Source organism: Podarcis pityusensis, assembly GCF_964106645.2.
Source record: "Podarcis pityusensis genome assembly, chromosome: 2".
NCBI lineage: Eukaryota > Metazoa > Chordata > Lepidosauria > Squamata > Lacertidae > Podarcis > Podarcis pityusensis.
In genome coordinates, this window is record NC_138029.1 from 11,901,194 (window position 1) to 11,913,411 (window position 12,218).

At 47.3% G+C, this 12,218-nt stretch overlaps 1 protein-coding gene across 1 annotated transcript in view; it reads right to left on the reverse strand.

The window, feature by feature from the left end:
* RBMS2 (RNA binding motif single stranded interacting protein 2) overlaps positions 1-12,003 on the reverse strand; it is a 73,721-nt gene extending 61,718 nt beyond the window's left edge. Inside the window, exon 1 of the mRNA XM_080994829.1 lies at positions 11,799-12,003. Coding sequence (XP_080850955.1) covers positions 11,799-11,864 — 66 coding nt within the window. The 5' untranslated portion in view covers positions 11,865-12,003. The remainder of the gene's footprint in view (positions 1-11,798) is intronic.
* Positions 12,004-12,218: the final 215 nt, after the last annotated feature.

The window sequence follows — 12,218 nt, forward strand, 5'->3', positions numbered from 1 at the left end:
TTTCCTTCCCACCGCCAACATTCAGAATGCTGTTCTGAATGTTGGCGGTGGGGAGGAAAAACCCTCCTCCCACGCAAGCCCCGGGAACAGAGGGAAAGCGCTGCGCGCCTTCCCCTCTGTTCCCGTACCTGTCCTGAAGGCTTGCGGTGGGGAGAAAAGCCCTTCTCCGCACCGCCAGCCTGGCAAGCGGTTTCCCTAGGAACGCATTAATTGATTTTCAATGCATTCCTATGGGAAACCGTGCTTCGCAAGACGAAAAACTCGCAAGAAGAAAAAACTTGCGGAACGAATTAATTTCGTCTTGCGAGGCACCACTGTACAAAGAAAGCGGGGCTCCTCCAGGCAACCCATCTTATTGAGCATTCATCTTAATCTGCTTATACAAAGCTTACATGGAAGTTAGGCTATGTCCACACTTTACTGAACATTTGTTCTGATTTGTTTGCAGGGGGGTTATACAACAATGAACATTCATTCCAATTTGCTGACAGCAGTATGGTTATACATCTTCCAGTTAGTAATTCATTCAACCCGTGCTTTTCAGTGCATCTCCCCATCACTTTCTTAACTGCAAAAAGCATGTTTTGTTTTAAAGTGGATTTGTTGCCCTAGGACAACAAAGCACTTTAAACAGTTTTTAACGGCACAAACCTCGATTTCCAGACTGAATCTCTCCTGTAAAACACTGACAGTCTGGAGGCAACCAATAATACGTTTGGAGTGCTGCCTCTTGAATTCTGAAATCACTTCTGTCTTGCACATAAAATTCAGCCATGGTTTGTTCGGCTGAACAGCAGTTTGCACATCCAACCTCGCTGCAGCCAACGAACTAAAATATGAACAACAAGCCAGGATATGGTATCAGCTTCCCATGGTTTCTTGTTACATCTGAAACCCACCATCCTGGCTTAATTCTGGTTTATTTCAGTGCAAGGCAAGAGTAGATGCAAAACAAAACCAATTAGAAGGCAAAACAGCTGTGCTTGTTATGTGAGACTGGTTTGTTCAACAAACCATGGCTAAAACAAACCATGGCTTAGCCTTATGTGGAAACGTGGCCAGTGACTGCTTATTTTCAAACTTTGTGGAGGTTTGATGTTTGCTTTACAAAGGAAGAGAGAGAGAGAGAGAGAGAGAGAGAGAGAGAGAGAGAGAGAGGAGAGAATCTCAGTAACACACATGCCAGATTCTACATATGGAGAATCAATGAACAGCGTTACCCCCCACCGATTTGAAGATGCTTTCTGAGCTGAAGAACAGACCGCGAGGTGTCTGAATGCTAGTCCTGCCAACAGGGAGGGTGAAAAGAAGACCTAACATTGCAAGTGCGGCAGGTGGTCTGCAAACACCTTTGCCGCCCTGAAAACACACAGGCATTCTTCTGTCCTGGACTTAGATTAGAAGATAATAAAAGTAGTTCTGCTGCCGCCCAGCACCGTCAGCTTGAGCGGAAGAAAGGTCGACTGTGGAGGGCGCCTCCTACCCATGATTTATTTTATTAACAGTATTTATGCACCTTCCAATAACCACGTTGTCTGGGTGGCACCAAGAGGAGTGGGAGAGAGAGAGAGAAAGGTAGGAATTTATGTCAGAATGGTACAGCAAGGTTTGGAGACATGGGGGGAGGCAAGGAGAGGCACCATCAGAGCGCCAGGCAGCAAACTGGACCCCTGGACATCTGCTGAGTGGGGGATACAGCCGTCCCACCCATCCCAAATGCCAAATCCTTTGACAGGAGGAAGAAGAAGCCCCAACTTGTTCCTCAGTCAGTAGAGAATGAGACTCTTAATATCAGGGTTGTGAGTTTGAGCCCCACATCAGGCAAAAGGATTCCTGGATTGCAGGGAGTTAGACCCTCTTTTGGCCCCTTCCAATTTTATGATTATACAGTCTAAGTTGCACTTGATAGGCTGCATAGGTCCAATTCTGCTTTACAAATACAGCCATACCTCGGGATAAATGTGCTTCAAGTTAAGTATTTTTGGGTTGCGCTCCGTGGCGACCCGGAAGTAACGGAGCGCGTTACTTCCGGGTTTTGCCCCGCGCACATGCGCAGACAGTCAAAATGACATCACGCGCATGCGCGGAAGTAGCGAAACATGACCCGTGCACGTGCAGATGTGCGTTGCGTTCGCTTCGGGATGCGAATGGGGCTCCGGAACAGATCCCGTTCACATCCCGAGGTACCACTGTGTGTACAGTGGTACCTCAGGTTAAGTACTTAATTCGTTCCAGAGGTCTGTTCTTAACCTGAAACTGTTCTTAACCTGAAGCACCACTTTAGTTAATGGGGCCTCCCGCTGCTGCCACGCCGCCAGATTTCTGTTCTCATCCTGAAGCAAAGTTCTTAACCCGAGGTACTATTTCTGGGTTAGCGGAGTCTGTAACCTGAAGCGTACGTAACCCAAGGTACCACTGTGTGTGTGTGTGTGTGTGTGTGTGTGTGTGTGTGTGTATCTCTAAGGCTTCTGCTTCCTTTGATGGAGCAAAAATACAGAGGCAGGACACAGATCTGCTGCCCCTCTCACTCTTACAACCATAGGGATGTGCCCATAAACTGGTGTTTCCCACCTCGTGGGATTGCGGGGAGTGGAGTGGGGACTTTTGACCTCTGAAATAAACTAGGTACACACACAAAAAAAAGAGGTTATAATTTTAGAGTGTGCAAGAGTAAGAGCTAACCACCCTCTGAGGAGTCCACGCTGGATGAGTCACCATTTGGAGCCTGCCTCCTCCTCCTCCAATTAATTCAGCTGATTCTTGCTTTTGGGAGTGACTGAATGAAGTCCCTGGTTCCAAACTTCCTTCTCCCATGAACTCACTCCACGCTCATAGGCAAACTTCTGTTCCCTCTGGCTTAGCTTCCCCCGGCTGCCCCTTGCCCGCCTCTGCCTTATGAGAAGAACAGCAGCGGGATTGCTGCCCGATTCAAGAGATCTTCTACTGCTATCCACTAGATCCACTGACCTGGGAGTGAGGGCTCGCCCACACTTCCTCTTGGTCCCGTGGGTCTGAGCGGTTTGCTGCTTGCCCCGTGCTTTCTAGCCACAGATCTGAGCAGCTCTGCCTTTCCTCCACTGCTTTCCCCTGGAAAACCAGCTCTTTAGCACTAAATCAGGAAAAAACCCCAGCAAAAACACATGTTTGCCTGGGAGAAAGCAGCAGGAAAAATAAAGTGTGGATGACCACTAAGCCCTGCTGGATTCAAAGGGGCTGAATTCCACGTAGACATCATCTCTTTTTGAAAATGTCGCTTCACTACACTTCATAGTCTGCCTTTCTTCCGAGGAGCTCAAGGCAAAATACGTGGTGTGTGCCCCCGCCATTCCAGTTTATCTTCACAACAACCCTGTGAGGTAGATGAGACTAAGAGAGAGAGAGAGAGACCGGTCCAAGGTCACCTAGTGGCCTTTGTGGCTGAGTAAGGACTTGGTCCCAGATCTTTCTGGTCCAAGCCCAGCACTCTAACCCAGGGGTGGTCAGTGTAGCACCACCCGAAACATTGTTGGACTCCAACTCCCAGCAGCCCCAAGTAGCATGGACAAAGGTAAGGGATGATGGGAGTTGTAGTGCAGCAGCATCTGGAGGGCGCTCCAAACAGGCTGTCCCTGACTGGACGACTGCATTGCGCTAGCTCCCTGATATGTATAACAGTCCAGTTGCAATCGCAGCAGTTTGGGGTCAAGTAAATCTGCGTGTGAGGGGGGGAAATAGTTATAAAGGGGGGAAAGCATTCTACGTTCATTGATTATGATGAATGCATGTATCACATTGCAGGATTCATCCCAGAAGAGGTATCATTGCCCCTTTTCTCTCACACACAGAAAGGTAAAGGTAAAGGGACCCCTGACCATTAGGTCCAGTCGTGACCGACTCTGGGGTTGCGGCGCTCATCTCGCTTTACTGGCCGATGGAGCCAGCGTACAGCTTCCGGGTCATGTGGCCAGCATGACTAAGCCGCTTCTGGCGAACCAGAGCAGCGCACGGAAACACCGTTTACCTTCCCGCCGGAGCGGTACCTATCTATCTACTTGCACTTTGACCTGTTTTCGAACTGCTAGGTTGGCAGGAGCAGGGACTGAGCAACGGGGGCTCACCCTGTTGCGGGGATTCGAACCGCCAACCTTCTGATCGGCAAGCCCTAGGCTCTGTGGTTTAACCCACAGCGCCACCCGCGTCCCTTGGAGATTCCTTGGACCAGCGCTATTTGTATTTTTCCCTGGCAGGTAAACGGAAACTCGGCTCTCGCACCTAACCCACTCTGCTCACCTGAACTTTCAGGCTTGGGATGCGCAAGCTGCCTTTGCAGGCTGCCAGTCAGGCATCGCGGCGCACCAAAGATTCTCGTTACATTTCCAGATCGTGAATTCTAAAATCGCTCTCACGATTTCAAATTCAAACCGCTTTCAGGCAATGTATCAAAACGTCACCCAGGCCGACTAGGGGATGGAAAGAAATGATGGTTTATCACAGCCTGAACGTAAGAACCTGGCAGTATGGCGTCATAGCGCAACTAACTCACACTCGAAAAAAGGTGACAGGCGAGAGAAGCTTAAGTCATTCCTACATACTTCCTGTTGATGTCATCTGCTGGCATTCCTGTTTGTTTGTTTGCTTGCTTGCTTGCTTTTCCTGCAACCAAGCATGGTTGGCACAGCAATTGCAGCCAAAAAATAAAAATTTGAAAATATGGTGGCATGGTGTCATCAACTTGTGTTCAAGGGGGAAAGGAGTGAATTGGGGATGGCAGGAACATAGACAGAGCAAAAGTGTGGGTGCATTAAGGCAGGATAATTAAGGAAGCACAGCAACTTATAAACTGGGGAGATGTGTGGACAGTCCAGTTTAAATCCACTTCAAATGTGCTATTAATGAATCAAACATATGTTGCTTTATACATCCACAACAAAACAGAAGTCTGGATGGGCCCAGAATCAATATTCAAAATCATCTTGAGAGGCTGGAACACTGAGAGGCTGGAACACCAAAAGATAAATGTTTCACCAGAGATAAATGTAAAAGAGATTGAAGTATAGGACAGGAATAAGGTGTCTTAGTGGATCACAAGCAGGACATGAGCAGGCACTGCGATGTGGCTACTCAAAAAGTTAAGCAATCTCAGGCTGTATTTACAGGAGCCCCACGTCCAGATCACTGGACTAACAGTTCCAATCTTTTCTGCATAATGGCTTTTTCCACCTGCCTTGCCCACCTTGCAGCCCTAGGAGCCTTTCCCAGAACATGACTTTAGGAACTGCAGAAACAGCTGGGAAGAGAGGAGGAGTATAAAAATAATTTTATAAGTTGTGTGTCTTTGTTTCTCCATTTGTACTGTGTTATTTTAGACACTGTGACTTGCTGTTATTTTTATTGATTATAGTTTAGAAATTATTGTACCTGTTAAGAGTGAATTTCTGTTTAATTATTATTTGTTGGTATTTAATTTTATCGTGTTCTGTTATATTATAATGGATTAGTGAATATTACATTATTCGATATAAGCTCTTTAAAGTTTTTATTTTGACATTTTGGTATTGGGTCAGATTGCTATAAGGTGTGTGCGGTCTTTGTTGCTTCTTCGGCTTGTAAACCGCCCTGCGTATAGTAATATAGAAAGGCGATATGAGAATTAAAAGTGAAATGAAAAAATGAAATGAAATGCACTGGCTGGACCACTTCAGGACTACTCTGCCCAATTCTTTTTTAAGCAGAATGTTCACCAAGAGGAGGGAGGTCAGGATGGTGAACAGTTTTGGAAAACGAGCCCTGGGAGAAACAATGGAAAGAGCTGGGTGTGCTCAGCCTGGGGAACAGAAGACTGACATGATAGTTGTCTTTGAGTACAGTGGTACCTCGGGCTAAGAACTTAATTCGTTCTGGAGGTCCGTTCTTAACCTGAAACTGTTCTTAACCTGAGGTACCACTTTAGCTAATGGGGCCTCCCGCTGATGCCATGCCGCCGCCATGCGATTTCCGTTCTCATCCTGAAGCAAAGTTCTTAACCCGAGGTACTATTTCTGGGTTAGTGGAGCCTGTAACCTGAAGCATCTGTAACCTGAAGCATCTGTAACCCGAGGTACCACTGTATCTGAAAAGATGCTACACAGAAAATGGAGCAGACCTGTTTGCCATTGCGGCAGACGGCAGGACCAGAACCAGCGGATGGTCGTTGCAAGGGAACAGATTGTGGGGTAAACATTAGGAGCTGCTTCCTAAGAGAACTGTTCGGATAGTTCGCTTTGGAAGGAGGCAGGCTCTCCTTAGGTGGAGACAAATTTAAGCAGAGCCTGGTTGGCCTCTTGTTAGAGATACTCATCTCCTGCAAATTCGGAGGTTTGGCTTAGATGTCCTTCCGTGCCCCTTACAACTCTACAATCCTACGGTTGTTGTGAGGTTGCCGCAAGGCTGAAATGTGAGAGAGGAAGACCCATATATGCCTCCTTAAGCTCCTTGCAGGAAAGGCAAGCTACAAATTTAAGAAATAAATAAATGGTGGCAGATGCAACAGGGAAGAAAAAACCTACACACTGCCCATAACTCCTTGGAGAGAGGACAGGGGAAAATTCAGATAATATTTTTTTTTAAAGGCTCATTTGGATCCAATTAAGATCTCCCAATTTTATTTCGTTTTTAAAACTTCAACCATGACCCCATAACTTAATATAGTTTTAAAAAGTCTTTTTAAAGCCCAAAGTGACCAAGAATTGCAAGGAGGTATAAATAGCTACGTTTCCAACTGAGAGTATTTCCACTTATTAGCAAAAAAACAAAAACAGAAAAACTGCAGAGTATCAGCAAATTGTAATGCACAGAATTCTCTTTGCTTCCAGAAGACAGTCTTCCCTTGCCTATCCAATCCATTTCAGTAAGATATTAATTTTATACAGTCTTAAGAGAACACAGGTCAATGCTGGGATCAACAAAACAGTCCATACAGAGTTAGAAGTTGGGAAATGAAACTTCCACAACCAGAGACACATGCCTGTGTGTCAAAAGACCCAGGAAATATGTTTATAATGTGCACATTTATCCCATCCCACAAACAGACACTCCTTCACACATGCAGGCATAATTCTGGTTAGCTGCATTCCGATGAGCAATGCAACAGCTTTTACCAGCTTTGTCTGATCCAGCAATGTCTGGATCTGGATAACTTAGCCACTGTAGTCCCTGCATGGGTAACAGCAAGACTAGATTACTGCAATGCATTCTATTGTGCGACTGGTCTGGAAACCGTAGCTAGTACAGGACCAGTGTTTGAAATTCCCCAGGTGCACTTTGCACCTGGCTATAGGCCACTTGCAAACAAGTTAAGATGCCCGGGCGCAAGGATGGAGCCTGCCGTCTCCACCATCTGGAGGTGCATGCCTGGGCACCCTTGGATCCTGACTGTTTTCACACACTAGCATCGCATCCTGTAGAATCCTACCTGTTATATTTTATCTGCGCAATCAGAATGAATTTCAGGAACCAAAAAGTCGTATTGAAAAATACAACGTTCGAGTCGTCTGGCCCCCAAAGGGCAACTAGGCATTTCGTTTCGAGACTGTAACCCTGGTTTAAGGAGCCATTCGGCACCTAGCTTATATATCCGAGTTTCTAACGCTGTATAGAACGCAGCGGCTAGATTGCTGATGGGGGAAGATGGCCGACAGCATGTGACAACCAGTTGGTTAGAGTGTGGTGCTGATAACACCTCGAGGTTGCAGGTTTGATCCTCGAATGGGACAGCTGCATATTCTTGCCTTGCAGGGGGTTGGACTAGATTATGGGTAGGCAAACTATGGACCGGGGGCCGGATCCAGCCCAACTGTCTTCTAAATCCGGCCCGTGGACGGTCCAGGAATCAGCGTATTTTTACATGAGTAGAATGTGTCCTTTTATTTAAAATGCACCTCTGGGTTATTTGTGGGGCCTGCCTGGTGTTTTTACATGAGTAGAATGTGTCCTTTTATTTAAAATACATCTCTGGGTTATTTGTGGGGCATAGGAATTTGTTCTTTTTTCTCTCTTCAAAATATAGTCCGGCCCCCCACAAGGTCTGAGGGAATGTGGACCGGCCCCCTGCTGAAAAAGTTTGCTGACCCCTGGAGTAGATGATCCTCAGGGTCCCTTCCAACTCTACAATTATTTGACCCCTCTGCTCAAACATCTACACTGGCTGCCCCTACGTTACTGGCCCAGGTTCAAGGCTCATGTGCTGATATACAAATCCCTGAACAACTTGCATCCAGGAGTGCTTAAGGACTGCCTGAGCCCTTGTATCCTTATCACTGAAATCACCCCAAGGAGCACTGTTAGTTGTTTTCCGTGTTGTTGTTGTTGTTTAGTCGTGTCCGACTCTTCATGACCCCATGGACCAGAGCACGCCAGGCACTCCTGTCTTCCACTGCCTCCCGCAGTTTGGTCAAACTCATGCTGGTAGCTTCGAGAACACTGTCCAACCATCTCGCTCTCTGTCGTCCCCTTCTCCTTGTGCCCTCCATCTTTCCCAGCATCAGGGTCTTTTCCAGGGAGTCTTCTCTTCTCATGAGGTGGCCAAAGTATTGGAGCCTCAGTTTTCCGTGTTACAGAGGCCCAACTCACCTTAACCAGAAGTCGACCATTTAGTGTCGCCAGTCTCATACCATGAAATACTCTTGCAGCAGAGATTCAGCAGGCACTCTCGCTTTTGACTCTTGCAAGACGTTTTTACACCAACAGGTCTATGCAATTGTTTAACATTTTCTGGAGCAGCCAGTCATTTCAATGATGGTTCCGTACTGCTTTTAATGGCTTTTTAACAGTTTTATAACGCTGTGCACTGCCACAATATTTGGTGGGAGAGGATGGTATAGAAATACTTCTATAAAGAAATAAACATGCGGACCAGTAGCTTAAGTGCCTTCTCGTTGTTGTTATTGTTATTGTCTCGTTATTTTGATCATGGTATTTTTCTGAGTTACCTGCCTTCATGTGAACAATGCAACATGTGAGCCAATAATAATAGTAATAATTTATTATTTATATTCCGCCCATCTGACTGGATTGCCCCAGTCACTCTGGGCAGCTTCCAACCAATTAAAACACAGTAAGACATCAAACATTAAAAACTTCCCTAAACAGGGCTGCCTTCAGATATCTTCTAAAAGTCAGAGAGTTGTTTATTTCCCTGACATCTGACGGGAGGGCGTTCCATAGGGTGGGCACGACTATCGAGAAGGCCCTCTGCCTGGTTCCCTGTAGCCTCACTTCTTGCAATGGGGGAACCACCAGAAGGCCCTCGGAGCTGGACCTCCGTGTCTGGGCTGAACGATGGGGGTGGAGACGCTCCTTCAGATATACTGGGCTGAAGCCACTCTTAAACACAGTGCCTGGAATTAAGATTCATTAAAATCAATGGGTTTCATTTCCATTTCCTGCATTTAGGTCAAGGGTGCTGCTAGCTGAAGCCGAGGATGAAGTATTCCAACTCAGGTGATCTGCATGTATTGTAGTCCTACATACACACATAGTTTTGAGATCACTGATCATCTGTCGAACTTAGAAAAGTCTCACTCTCACACATGGCTACGCAAATACTACACACCGCAAACGACCTGACCCCCAATCACGATTATCCAAATTCAGCCTTAAGCACCCATGTTAGCTGTCAATCAAATCAAGGATGAGACTGTATACACGCGGCCACAGTTGCACCTGCTCACCAATGTACGCACACAAATAAATGTGCACACAGACACGAGGGCAAGTTCCTGAGCACTGGAGTGGCATCAGCAGCACCAAATCCATGAAACAACATGCTAGCCCCCGGAAAGTCACTTGAAAGTACTCCAAGACGCACTCATAACAAGAACATTTTGAAACACGCACAGATAACCCACCCATACAATGCACTGCTTAGAGGACTGTAATAAAGCAGTATATAAAGTGTCAAAAGAAATAAAACACACACACGTCAAGTTATGCATACGGAGGCATAGGTGGAATATGTGTACATGAGTGTGTGTGCACACACGACTGGTGATATGGTTTCAGTCTTACGTTGAACCACCAATTATAATAACCGTGCCAGCACCGTTGGCTATTTGTCTTTGTTGTTGTCGTTTTAACAGGACAAGCCACTAATATGTGTCCACAGCTCACCCATCACAAAATGCTGCCCTGCTCCTTATTGGCACAGACAGCCCCTCCATCAATGCAGAGGTCTTCCCGCCCCATATCTGCCTATTTCTACAAATTCCACATCAGTCAATGGTCAGAACAGGAAAATGTCACCCAGTTTCAAAAAGAGGTTGGCAGGGAGGCGCAATGAGATGGCTAAGACAGCCACAGTTCCTTCGAGTGCCATACTCATCCCTAATATGGATAAACACAATTAATGCCCCAAATTGGGCCTTCCCTCTCTACCCCAGGTTTCTGTCCAAACGCATTACTATAGTGCCTGCAATTTTCACATTTGCTGTAGATCTTCCACAGTCCCGGGGACGGACAGAGAGGAAACTGAGGCACAGAACAGGTAACAAGCTTATTCTTCCCTGCCACCACCACCCCTTCAACCCAACACCATATGCATACAAGGTCACACAGTGAATCAACAATAGAGATAAGGTGGATATTTAAAATGCCAGAAGTCTGGGCTCCTATTTCCAACTTCCCGGGGGTCTCCCCCTTCTATCCTTCTTCCCTGCCCCGGCTAGAGATATAACCTGAGGTTCCCTGAAACCCTAGAGTACCACTAGACCGCACTTCTTGCCAGAGGGGAAAATAATCCACACCCGAGCGTTCAAATAAATACCCAGGCTAGTCAAGATGCATTTTCCAAACCTGACAAGGCTATTCAGGTTCCGAATGACAGTCCTGACGAGGAGGGGGTGGCGCTGGGTTCAAGCCTCCATTTCTTACAGCTCCCTCGCATCCTCCTGCAAGCTACATGTCCCATCTTCCCTGGCATGCAGAGTATTCTCGCCTCACCCCAGATGTGGGGAGCAGAAAGGGCGGTGGAAGAGGAAGGGGGGGAAGCCTCCTTTATGGCACACTCTTCCTCAGAACATGTGGATGCCATAGAAACCACATCCTGGAACCCCACCCTCGAGAATACCCCGCTGGGGGTGGATTCAGAAGTCTCCATCCCCCTGGAAAGAGTCAGGAGAGGGTTAAAAAACAAGGCCTCAGTCTGATCCTGGTGTGAACACCCCATGCCTAGAATTTGAACTGCCTGCTTCCAGTACCCAGCCCCTCCTGGATGCAGGTCCTCCGTTCCCCTTAGCCAAAAAAAAAAAAAAAAAAAACCCCAGACGAGAAACCAAACACCCCATAATCAGGGGTGCAGGGAGGAACCCACAGAATATTAATGTCCCAGGGAGATTCACGAAGTGCTGTGATTTCGCTGCCTGTTGTTCTGGTCTACCCAGCTTATTTTTTTATTCTATTTTTTCGTCCCCATCGCTCCGGACTCAAAGTCGCCCTTGGGAAGACTCAGGCCTTGGCAAGCGGGGTCTGGTGGTGCGAGGGGCGGATGGGGGTCACCCCGGAACAGAGGCCAAGATCAGCCAACCCTGGAGGTGGGCTTCCCTGTTGGGAAGCCAACCTCCTAGCTTCCTAACCACCCCAAATAATTGGCAAGATCTGTCTCCCCTTCAGACACGAACACCACCACAGCGGGCTGGTGGGGAAGGCAACCCTGGTTTTCCTCAAACCCCCCTTTTTTTTTAACTTCTCCTCCCGTCTCTAAGCCAAGGACGTTTCCAAGATCTTGGAAATAGGAAGCAGAAAGGGGAGGTGAGGTGGTGGGGAACCAGGACTGGCTTCTTCCTTACCTTCTTGTTGCTCTTGCTGTAGCCAAAAGTGGCGATCCCTGCACGAGGAGGCACAGAAAGGAGCATTTTCGCTTTAATGTTAGAGAGCTTGGGAAGGGAGGGGGAAGAGGGGGAAGAGAGAGAGAGAGAGAGAGAGAGAGACACACACTCACACACACACACTCACACACAGAAAAGAGAGAGAGAGAGAGAGAGAGACAGGGCTTCTGGCTTACGTCACCAAGGCAAGCCAGCTTGGAATCCAGGGCCAGAGTGCCTGCTTTCCGCAAGGTCCTAACGCCTGCCGCTGGAGAAAATGGGCAAGGCTCCCTTCCTCATGCAGCTGGAAAACAAAATAAATAAATGGCAGAAATCAAAGCAGGCTATAAAGCCACATGACTGACAACACACAAATCTCCTGACGCAAAAGTCCGCCCTCGA